Source organism: Lotus japonicus, chromosome 6, assembly GCF_012489685.1.
Source record: "Lotus japonicus ecotype B-129 chromosome 6, LjGifu_v1.2".
Taxonomy (NCBI): domain Eukaryota; kingdom Viridiplantae; phylum Streptophyta; class Magnoliopsida; order Fabales; family Fabaceae; genus Lotus; species Lotus japonicus.
Window position 1 is genome coordinate 62,828,600 of NC_080046.1, and position 10,670 is coordinate 62,839,269.

Consider the following 10,670-nt stretch of genomic DNA (forward strand, 5'->3'; position numbering starts at 1 on the left):
ATAATGAGTTATACATGTAAAGGTTCAAAGAAGGTAACAACATTATGGTATATGGCTTGAGAACAATTTGGAACCTGCCATATAAATATAGTTTTTTATCAGCTATTTCCATAAGATAAATAGATTAACACAGTAGTAAGTTTTATGTTCGCACCTCACTCACTTCACCAATATGTTCTTGATTTGGATTGAAGGGAGCTAAATTTTGTATAAGACCATATGCACTGCTTTGGAACTAAACCCTTAAGATTCAATCATAGTAAAGCAGATACGGATTTTGTCGTCCTCTGAGAGGTGTAATATTTGGGATTAGATTTCATTGAATGACCTCTGTGTATTCTAGTGATTCAAATACAAACCAAGTCTAACAATATGATTCATATACACCAGTTCAACCTACTTCATCGATGTCTCGCATGAATAGATAACAATAACTATCTTATCCTAAACATTGATGTCTCACATGATTAAGAAAGATAATTATCATGAAGTTTAGGTGTTTAAGTGACTAACAAACCTAACTCTATGTCTAGCAATTAGGATTATTAGGTGATTAAATCTAGTTCGGACTCAAAACGTTGTAGCTTTCGCTCACAAGTCGAATGAAGCAAAATATCCTAGGTGATCAATCTAAGATATAGCATGAAGATCAAGAGAAAACCACTAAACCATAGACAAGAAGCATGCTTTATATAAAAGAAAATTACATAGAAAGCATAAGTATCATACAACTACATCAAATCCCAACAAAAGGGAGATTAGTTATCCATTTTCGTGGATAACTTTACAAATAGAGAAGAAGAATGAGAAGAACCGAATCCGTCGCGGTGTCTCGTCGCCGAATTCGACCTCCGGAGCTTCTTCTCTAGTCTCCTAAACTTCTCCCCTTGTCTCTCAAGTGTTTCCCTCTGTTTGGGTTCTGTTATAATCCTCCTCTCTCTACAGATTTCTAAAGAGAGGGCTTAAATAGGAAATTTCGTCATATAGAGTGCACGGCGGTCTCTGAGGAGCACCCGACACTCCGCTTTCTTCAAAGTGACCTTGACCGCCAGAAGCGCCCGGCAGCCTTTGAGAAGCGCTTGACATTCAGGAACTTCAAATTTGTAATTCCTATTCAAAGCTTGCATTTTCTTCAATCTTCAACCCTACAACACTTTTTGAGATTAGAATCAATTCTTGTGCATATTCTAACTAAATTTCACATATCAAGAAGTTCTAATCAAAAGAGGGTGAAGTTATCAAATATAACTCATTAATCACAAAGATAAGTGTCTAAATTGCATATCAAAACTAGGTAAATGACACTTATCAAGCACCATCAATGACGAGCCTTTGAAAAAACAATCTCAATAAAACAATCTCAATAGCTTTTTTCATTGCTCTATCTTGATCAGTAATTATAGCATTCGGAGCATGTCCATGCATACATTCTAACCACGTAGAGAATGCCCAAGTAAAAGTTTGAGTGTCCTCATTTGACAATAGAGCACAACCTAGCAACATAGATAGATTGACCATGATGATTTACTCCAAGAAATGGAGCAAAAGGCATATCATACTTATTTGTTAAGTAAGTGGTATCAAACGTTATGGCTTCACCAAAATACTCATATGCTCCCCTAGACCTTGCATCTGCCCAGAATACATTTCGTAACTGACTTTTATCATCTACATCCATCTGTATATTAAAGCTGACTATTTTGTTTTTCCTTTCTCACAAAATAGCTTTGCATCGCTTCAGCATCTCATCTCCTGTACACATGCTCATTTAAGTTTACAAGTGTGCTCATTTATGTTTACATTTACAATACACTTGTTTGCAACCTAGCAACTTTACAAATTGCATCTTCAGAAACTAGCAAACTAGATCACTGTTAGAACTTAGAAGAATGGAGCACTGTACATTTTGTTACTTGAAAGTGCCAGTTGCGCCCAAGATTTCCTCGTCACTAGCAGTCTAGCAGGTACTAGTACTACAGTAATCTTATTTTAAGGATTCTTGTAGCACATCAATCCTTCAACAGCTGTAGAGTAGAAAGTAGAAATTGTCCAATTAGAAAGCAACAATGTCAACAATGAAAGGAGAACTCTTTCAGTTTTGGGGTAGAAGGAAACAGGGCTTAGGGAACCACATTATTATATTGCCCATTTTTTCCCCTCTTCTTTTTGTAACTTTAGCATAATATCATCATCTTAAAACTTAAATGTTCCCAAGATAAATGGTTCTCTTCATTTCTGATACCAAAAAGGGGAAAACAGTTATATCCACGAGAAATCTGGTTATATGATTCTCTCACCGTGTGTGGAGTGACCTATTTTCATTTTTCAGTGTACTCTACATGGAAAACGATGGAAAGTAAGTCAGCATGTACTAGAAGACCCATCATGGCCATGTACCTATGCGGAGGACCTCATAATGGTGAAGATTATGCATCATTGTCTTTCATGAACACCAGAACAAAAACAAGGGTAGTTAGTAAAAAAATCTCCTGATAACAAACAGGGATATATAGAATGAAAAATAATGAATTAGTAGAGGTACAATGGGTATCTCCTCAAGGTTCAAGTATGACATCAAAATTGAGCAATAAAAACAGAAATTGGCCATGGAGAAATTTGTAACCCATTTACCTTAACTCATTTGTGTGTTCAAGCTTGCGACTTTCTTTGATAGTAGACTCTGTATCAGCAATCTCATAAATACTGACAGTTAGAATTCAGGCCAATAAATATGATCATTAAGCAATCTATCTCTAAACAAGAGAAATCATATATTCAACAAAATTCTGACTTAAATCCGACCAGTTAAATAAGACCATATAGAGCATTTCTTCGGTAAAACATGAGTTACATTTATCCACAGACGCTACATTTGGATATGACTCAACTATGACCCTGATATTCCGGGTGTGCAAAGCAACAAAGGAAATCAAAGCATGGATAGAGCAATAGTAATGCTTACAATAATATGACTTAGCCTTGCTAACTTGATGGATTGTTGCATGGTTGCACCACGTCAGTCCCTCCAACAAGCTAAAGAAAAAAGGAAAAATGCCAATCAAATAGATTATTTAGATGCATTTACAACCAGTTAACCACCATAAGATAAGAGGCAAAACAAGACAAACTTTAAGCGATGCAGTAAAAATGCAGCCATACAATTCACACATAATTAATCATTTCAGAAAAATAGATTAGAACACACCACCACAGCACAGTTGGCATCATTTCAGAACCTAGAGCTTTAAGCTGCTCAATGATGAATGGCAAGCTCTATTGTTAGACACACTCAATTAGTGAGAGTGGGTTAATTAGCGGGTGAGTTAGTGAGTGAGGCATGTTGGCGATAAATAGAGAGTTTAGGGTGAGTATTGATATCTTTTGGATCATTTGGGGTATGGGACTTAGGGAGACTGGCTGAGTCTCTCCAATTACTCAGCAACCTTTTACTTTTCTTCATTCAATATATCCAGTTCCTATCACAAGCTCTCTGGATAAAGAAAAATGTGAAGAACAGAAGAAATATGCCAGAATGATTATATTTTGATAAAATTTGAATCAAAAGAAAATTAAATCCATGATAAAAAATCAAAGTATCAAAACAAAGCATCTATGAGACAACACACAAGCAAGGAAATATTCGGGCATGGTGCTTCTAAGAGAGCGTGCAATATGGACGTGGTAGAATATTGTGGTTGGAACATGGAATAGAACACTTGAAAATAATCGCAATAAACAGAAGCAAAAATAAAAGATTATAATATTGGTATATAAAATTTCATGATCTTAATCCAATTATCAACAAGGTCGTATGGAAAATATCATTTTGCAATCTTTCTCTCTGTCCTTTAATTTGTAATTTACAATTATCTTTGAAAACAAAAAAGATAAAACTAACCTGCCCTCACAAGAGGAATTGTTTTTGCCAGTATCTTCAATGGATTTTTTGAATCCAGATTTTTAGAGGCTTCTACCAATGGATGAGCTCAAATCCTTAAATGATACCAGTGCTTCACCCTCTGTCCTCACTCTCAGTTTCTAACTTGTGAATAAATTTCAACATAAAGTTTAAAATCTTATATATGGTCAAAAGTCAAAACCAACAAAAGCAATTGAAGAAAGGACTAATACAGTCAACCTATCGTAATCAGACCTTGCATTTGCAGTTTTCGTGCACAACAGAGGCCACCATTTTGTGTAATAGAGATAATGCTTGTTGGTGAACCTATAGTATTCTTATATCCCTAATTATCAATTACAACCCTGCTGAGTCCAGCTTCCTTTACTGTACTTCCTCCCTTTTTTCATGTAACCCATAATTTTCTACTATAACATTTGTTTGTTTTATTTCTTGCATTGGTATAAGATCTGAGATTCTTCCAGCAGCTGCATAAGTGCTTGAAATGAGGAGGGAATCTGTTGGATGCACTGCATAAATGTTGTCTAAGACATCTTTCACACATTCCGCCAATTTAACATCTCCATAGACTCGGCAAGCAGAAAGCAGTGTACGTCATGCAGTAGCATCACCCTTAATTGGCAAGCTCTTGATTAGTTTATATGCTTCATGTAGCATTCCTGCTCGACCCAAGAGATCAATAAGGCATCCATATTGCTCAATCTGTGGTGAAAAGCCATATTCCTGAACCATGCGCTTAAAAATATCCATCCCCTCAATTACAAGTCCTCCATGACTACAAGCAGTCAGAATTGCCAAAAAGGTGACTACATTTGGTCTAAACCCCCCCGTTCTCCATCTTATTGAAAAGTTTAATGGCCTTAGTTGGCTGGCCATGAACTCCATGACCTGAAATCATGGCTGTCCAAGATTTCACATCTTTATCTTCCATCCTCTCAAATATGCCCATAGCCTCATCTTGAAAGCCACATTTAGCACACATATCAACTAGAGTTGTTCCCAGAATTGCATCCAGTTGTAGTTTCTCCTCTTCAATAAAACTAGTAACGTGACGAACTAGATGTATAGATTCGGATGCAGGGCAAGCTGAAAGCAGCCCCACAAAGGTAGAAGAATTAGTTTTCATTCCTTGAATTCTCATTTTCTGTAATAAATACAATGCTTCTCCTACCAGACCATTCCTTGCATAATTTCCTATTAAACAATTCCATAAGACAACATCCTTATCAACAAGACCATCAAAAATCTTACGCCCCCAGTGCACAAGTCCTATTTTCGCATACATATCTATCAATGCAGTAAGGACATTTAAATGAGAACTAAGTCCAATTTGGATACAGTAACCATGGAGGGACTTCTCAACAACAAAGTTCCATGTATCACCGGCTGCTGGCAAAAGGATCAAGACGGTGGAAGCACTAGCTCTAAGCCCACTCCAACACATCTGCGTAAACAAATCAAAAACCGAATTCCAAGAGACCAAGTCATTCCCTTCAGGAAACTCATCAAACAGCTTATGTGCATCTTCAATTCTTCTACAAGCACAATAGAAACGCAAAAGGGTATTCTTAACATCAACAAACAAAGATTGGGGGTTTGAATGTCGCTGAAAATGGAGGCGGCATAGTCCATATCGAGAATGGAAGCATAAAGAAGCTTGCTGAGAGTGGTCTTGACCATGCGGGCTTTTGGCATGAGTTCAACAATGCAAGAGTGGTGTTTGTGATGCTATGCATGTTGTTGTAGCCTCGTAGGTTGAAACTTGAAAGTAACTGTGCTTTACGCAAAAATCATGAATAACAAAGAGAGGGAGAGTATGTCGTTTTTTTACTCAGTTGTTTGTTTGGTCATCCGATTGGGCTTTTTTATATATACTTTTTGCTTTGGGTCAGCCCAACAACTATAATTGAAAGAATGAAAGTTTTTCTTTTTTGATAGGTATTCAAAGAATGAAAGTGACCCCATGATATTCACAAGTTATTATTTTATTTTTATTAAGTTTTTCATTCTTAGTGTTTGACTCAGCTTATTTCTGACTTATCACTTATAAGAGCATCTCCAATGCTAGTTCTTATTTCTTAGTTCTTAGCATTATTCATGTGGGCCCGTATTGCCACATGTGTTTAAGCAACTCTCAAGCAATTTTGCTCCAACCATGAGTTCTTAGTTCTTATAGTTCTTACTATTATTCATTTGGTCCCATCAACCACATTATTTATACTTTTTATTTTCATAAAGTAATAAAACAAAACTCATAAAGTAATAAAGTAATTTGGATGAGAGAGAAATAATTAATATTTTAAGCTAAGAACTCAAAAAGCAAAACTTCTTATATAAGAACTGAGTTCTTATTTTTAAAAACTATCAGTTCTTATTTAGTTCTTATTTTTAAGAACTAAGGAGTCCATGTCAGCACCTCCAGTGGTAAAGTTCTTAGTTCTTAACTCCAAAATAAGAACTAAGAACCTTGCATAGGAGATGCTCATCTCCAATGCTTGTTATTAGTTTTTAGTTCTTAACACTATTCATGTGGGCAAGTACTGCCAAATGTGTTTAAGCAACTCTTTGCAATTTTGCTTCAACCATGAGGTTTTAGTTCTTCACACTATTCATTCGTTCATCATGTCCCACAATACCATTATATTAATATTTTTTATTTCTATATAATTTAAATTTAAATGATAATTCAACACTTAAATTAAATGAATGACAGAGAAAAAATTGACTTTTTATATTAAGAACTTAAAAAGTAAAACTTATTATATAAGAAGAGGAGGGATATATTAACTCCAGGAGTCAATTAAAAAATATACTTCCAATCTTAACCATTGATTTTATTAAAATATTATGGCTGAGATTAGAACCTAATTAATCTCATGTGAACCTTCCTTGCACTACTGGCGGAACCGGCCCTGAGAAAGCACGTACATGGTTCTCAATTAGAATCTTGCACCTCTCCTCCTCTCCTCCTCTCTCACAGCCAATCCATCGTCCAATGTCGAGAAATCAAAAATGCATCACAAATATTTGTAAAAGGGCCCCAACACAAGAGACATAGAAAGGGAATTAATCTTTCACAATGTTTCACTTTTTCACCCAACAGAGAATTGGCTTGCGAATTGGCTTAAAACATCCTAAAGAATAAAACCACTTTGTCTAATCCCCAATAGACAATACTCTATGTTGGGTGCAGGCCAACTTTTTCACCCAATAGCCACTTTGTGTAATTTGATGGAGAATAAAGGGCAGTTAGACAACAGCTTCGATCAACATAAATTTTCTCTTGGATGTGCAGCCTGCAACAACTCAAGGAAAGAGTTTAATCAAGTTTTAATCTCAGCCGTCATATTTTAATAAAACCAATGGTTAAGATTGAGAGTATGTTTTTTAATTAACTCATGGAGTTAATATATTCCTCCTCATTTAAGAACCTAGCTCCACGTTATCAACTTCAGTGGTTAAGAACTCAGTTCTTAGTTCTTAACTCAAAAATAAGAACTAAGAACCTTGCATTAGAGATACTCTAAGTTACTTTCAAGTGGTTGTAGACTTGTAGGCAATGGTGAGTCAATTAGAATATGGGAGGACAGATGGTTATCGACTCCAGAAATTCTTCCCTCTCTTATTGATCCCTCGGTACTAGTGGGCTCGACACTTAGCGCTTTGACAGACAATCACTCAGGGAAATGGAACATCAACCAGGTAAGGGAGATTTTCCCCCTAATGTAGCCTTAAAAATCTTCCAAACTCCCATTGGCCTCACAGGAGAAGCAGGCCAATTCATCATGCCCCATACAACAAATGACATTTACAATACCATAACAAGCTACCACTTGCCGCGTGCAGCGGCTAATGAGATCCCTCAACACAGCACAACCTCTTACTCCACCCCAAATGAGATGTGGAAAGCCATATATAACAATACGCTCCCACAGAAGGTGAAAATGTTTCTGTGGAAGGCCTGTCAAAATGCAGCGGCAGTTCAAGCTAATTTGGCGCAAAGAAGAATTGCAAGATCAGATAAGTGTACGCTGTGTGGGGAAGCACCGGAAACGATTGAACATGCAGTATTGCTCTGTCCTTGGACAAGAGCAGTATGGTTTGGGGCCCCTAACCAATGGACTGCCTCAGCACGAGGTTTGTCTAGATTTGATAATTGGCTACTGGGAAGACTAAATTACACTGAACAAACCGCTACTCAAGGGGGCCTTGAATTTGCAGCTCTGAGCCTCACTGTGAGGGCTACCTAGAAAGGGAGAAACAGGGTTGTGTTCAACTCTGTTCCCCCTAACCCCTATGCTACTATCAAACATATAGAGCGTAATGGTATGTAGACAAAAAAAAAATTACACTTACTTCATCTTTAGATTGTTATTTTAATAATTGCAATGTGTAAAGAAAATGTTATGCTTAAAAAATAGCAAAATAATATGAAAACATATTATACGAAGATAAAGAAATACAAAAAATATTGTTTCAAAAAAAACGAAATACAAAAATAACTACGTGTAATATAAGTGATATAAAATTACACAATAAAAATATAATGTACAGAAATGAATTAATATTTTTATAATATTTTGTGAATATTTAATAACTAATATTTATAAATTATTTATATAAATAATACTATATATAATATCTTCCCAAGCATCAAACAACTCACTACATGAGTTAGTAATTAATTAGATAAACTACAATCTATTGATGAAACAAAATAACACAACACAGCACATAAACTGGAGCAAATTAGGATCACGGACGTCCTACTTTCGTCCTAGTTTCATTATCTTACAGCCCCTGGATGGAATAATATGAAGAACACCTGGTTGCTCTGCAAAATTAAAACACCAAGCAGAAACTGTTAAGCATAGATTGGGGGACATTGAAATATGAAAGATTAGCAAATCATGCACGATAGTGATGCCTGAATTCATGACAATGAAACAAATGTAATTTCTTGTCGAAGTCTTCGTATAGATCTCTATTTGAAGGAGGAGATTCCAATTTGGGTGCAAATACATGATCCTAAAACTAGACCCAAGCCATGTGAGTAGCTCGAAAGGTGGAATTAGCTACACGGATGACAACAAGTTCTCCAGGGAGAAGTGCAAAAAATGTGTTTCACAATTCAAAGTCTAATCCACAGTCAAAGAGCTGTGAGTGCAGCTACTCCCCCAGTCAAATCCAAAGGTAACACATAATTCCATTTCTCCCAAGCTAGTTAAGTCATTAAGCTTAGAGAACATGGGCATTGAAGGATGAGTGTTAAACTAGGGGATGGTCATGGTGATGCCTCAAGTCATGTTTATCGGATCGGATCGGTGCCTATGTGTTAGAAATTGGAGGACTGAACTTATTCTAGAAGTAGCCTAGCTTAGAACCCTTAGGGAAGTAGTAATAACAAATTGGCAGCATATTACTATGAAATGAAATTCCAAGTAGAGGGGCAAGAATCCATATTTGTCTCTAAGAGCACGGTTTCCTATTAATCTAATCCTAGGAAACCAGAATTCACTGTGCTCTAATTTCTTGCAACATCATAAAACCAAACTTACTTAAAAGTTGAACAGCATTCTCAGGAGTAATTACAGCAGAGAAGTTATCATTTATTTCATCTTCAAAATCGTACACCACAGCCTCCTTGGCAGCCTCCTCACTGCAATCAATTACATTGTTCTGCGGAAATTAAACAAACGGGAAGGGAATAGGAGAGAAATAGAATCACGCACGCACGCACTCACCTGCCAAGGACCGCGGAGAGGGTTCGGATGGGGTAACTGTTGTCCGCGGACGCCTTGGTAAAGACGATGTGACACGCAGGAGCCGAAGAAGATGATGTATCAGCTTTCGGATGGTGGAGGGGTTTCGCACCAGAGGAATAGGACATAGCGGCGGCGATGCTGCGAATCAGAGGTGGTGGTTTCAGTAACGAGGAGGTTTGTTGAGTATGAGAGGGTTTCAGGAACATACGGCTTGATCATCATCATGTCTTCGACATGGGGCTAGGGTTTCACCAACTATGAACTCAAAATATAATGTGTGGATGGAGGTAGAAAAGGATATATAAAAAGCTGTAATATTGAAATTTTGAAATGGGCCACTTGGCCCATGATGGTGGTCAGCTAGTTACATAGCCCGATTTACTCTTGTGCAGATATGGGAATAAAACTTAAAGAAACGGGGATTAACTTAAATCTCAACTTAAGACTAGTACAAGCTAAAACTAGAATTAAAACATAATGGACATGACCCTCAAGGTGCAAATTCACATGGATGAGCAACCCTAGGAATGACTACATTACTAACGAGAAGATAGATAGGGTCTGCCTACATGGGTTGACACAATTGACTTTAGGTTCCAGGTTTAATTCTCACCTTCTCATAGGTCGAGAGTTCGAATCCTCCTGTGATCAGTAAAATTCCAGTTGGTAGGCAACTCTCTTTGGGAGATCCCACGGGGAAATCCCCACATAAGTGATCAAAATCAGTGGAAGAACATGATGGAGAGAGTGGAGGCGTGTAAAAAGAAACTCACTAAATGGCAGCAATCAACATTCAAAGTAGCGGAAAAAGAAATTGTTAAATATGTTAATTTTTTGTGTCCATGTCAATTTATCGTGGGTGGTGTTAACTTTTAACTACTAAGTGCTAACTCATTTATTATAAAGAAAACTTTTGAGGTGTATATTTTCACTAGGAATTGGTTTAACTTAAAATCTGAAGTTCCTATCAAGCAAGAACATTAAAA

At 36.7% G+C, this 10,670-nt stretch overlaps 1 protein-coding gene and 1 pseudogene across 1 annotated transcript; both read right to left on the bottom strand.

Annotated features, from left to right (window-relative positions):
- Positions 1 to 1,350: 1,350 nt before the first annotated feature.
- LOC130724285 (pentatricopeptide repeat-containing protein At1g26900, mitochondrial-like) lies at positions 1,351 to 5,618 on the bottom strand (annotated as a pseudogene).
- A 2,890-nt stretch (positions 5,619 to 8,508) lies between these two features.
- LOC130724287 (uncharacterized) lies at positions 8,509 to 9,907 on the bottom strand. The gene is made up of 3 exons (XM_057575485.1): positions 9,664 to 9,907; positions 9,478 to 9,578; positions 8,509 to 8,753 (listed from the first exon to the last, which is right to left on the bottom strand). Exons 1-3 carry the CDS (start codon positions 9,888 to 9,890, stop codon positions 8,686 to 8,688), a joined length of 396 nt encoding a protein of 131 aa, XP_057431468.1. The 5' UTR covers positions 9,891 to 9,907; the 3' UTR covers positions 8,509 to 8,685.
- Positions 9,908 to 10,670: the final 763 nt, after the last annotated feature.

What these genes read in the sequence shown, in the direction of transcription:
- LOC130724287 (XM_057575485.1), bottom strand. Translation starts at nt 9,890, where the DNA reads ATGTTCCTGAAACCCTCTCATACTCAACAAACCTCCTCGTTACTGAAA. An exon ending in CTCTCCGCGGTCCTTGGCAG is followed by an intron (nt 9,579 to 9,663) that starts GTGAGTGCGTGC and finishes AATTGATTGCAG; the next exon opens with TGAGGAGGCTGCCAAGGAGG. An exon ending in GAATGCTGTTCAACTTTTAA is followed by an intron (nt 8,754 to 9,477) that starts GTAAGTTTGGTT and finishes TTAATTTTGCAG; the next exon opens with AGCAACCAGGTGTTCTTCAT.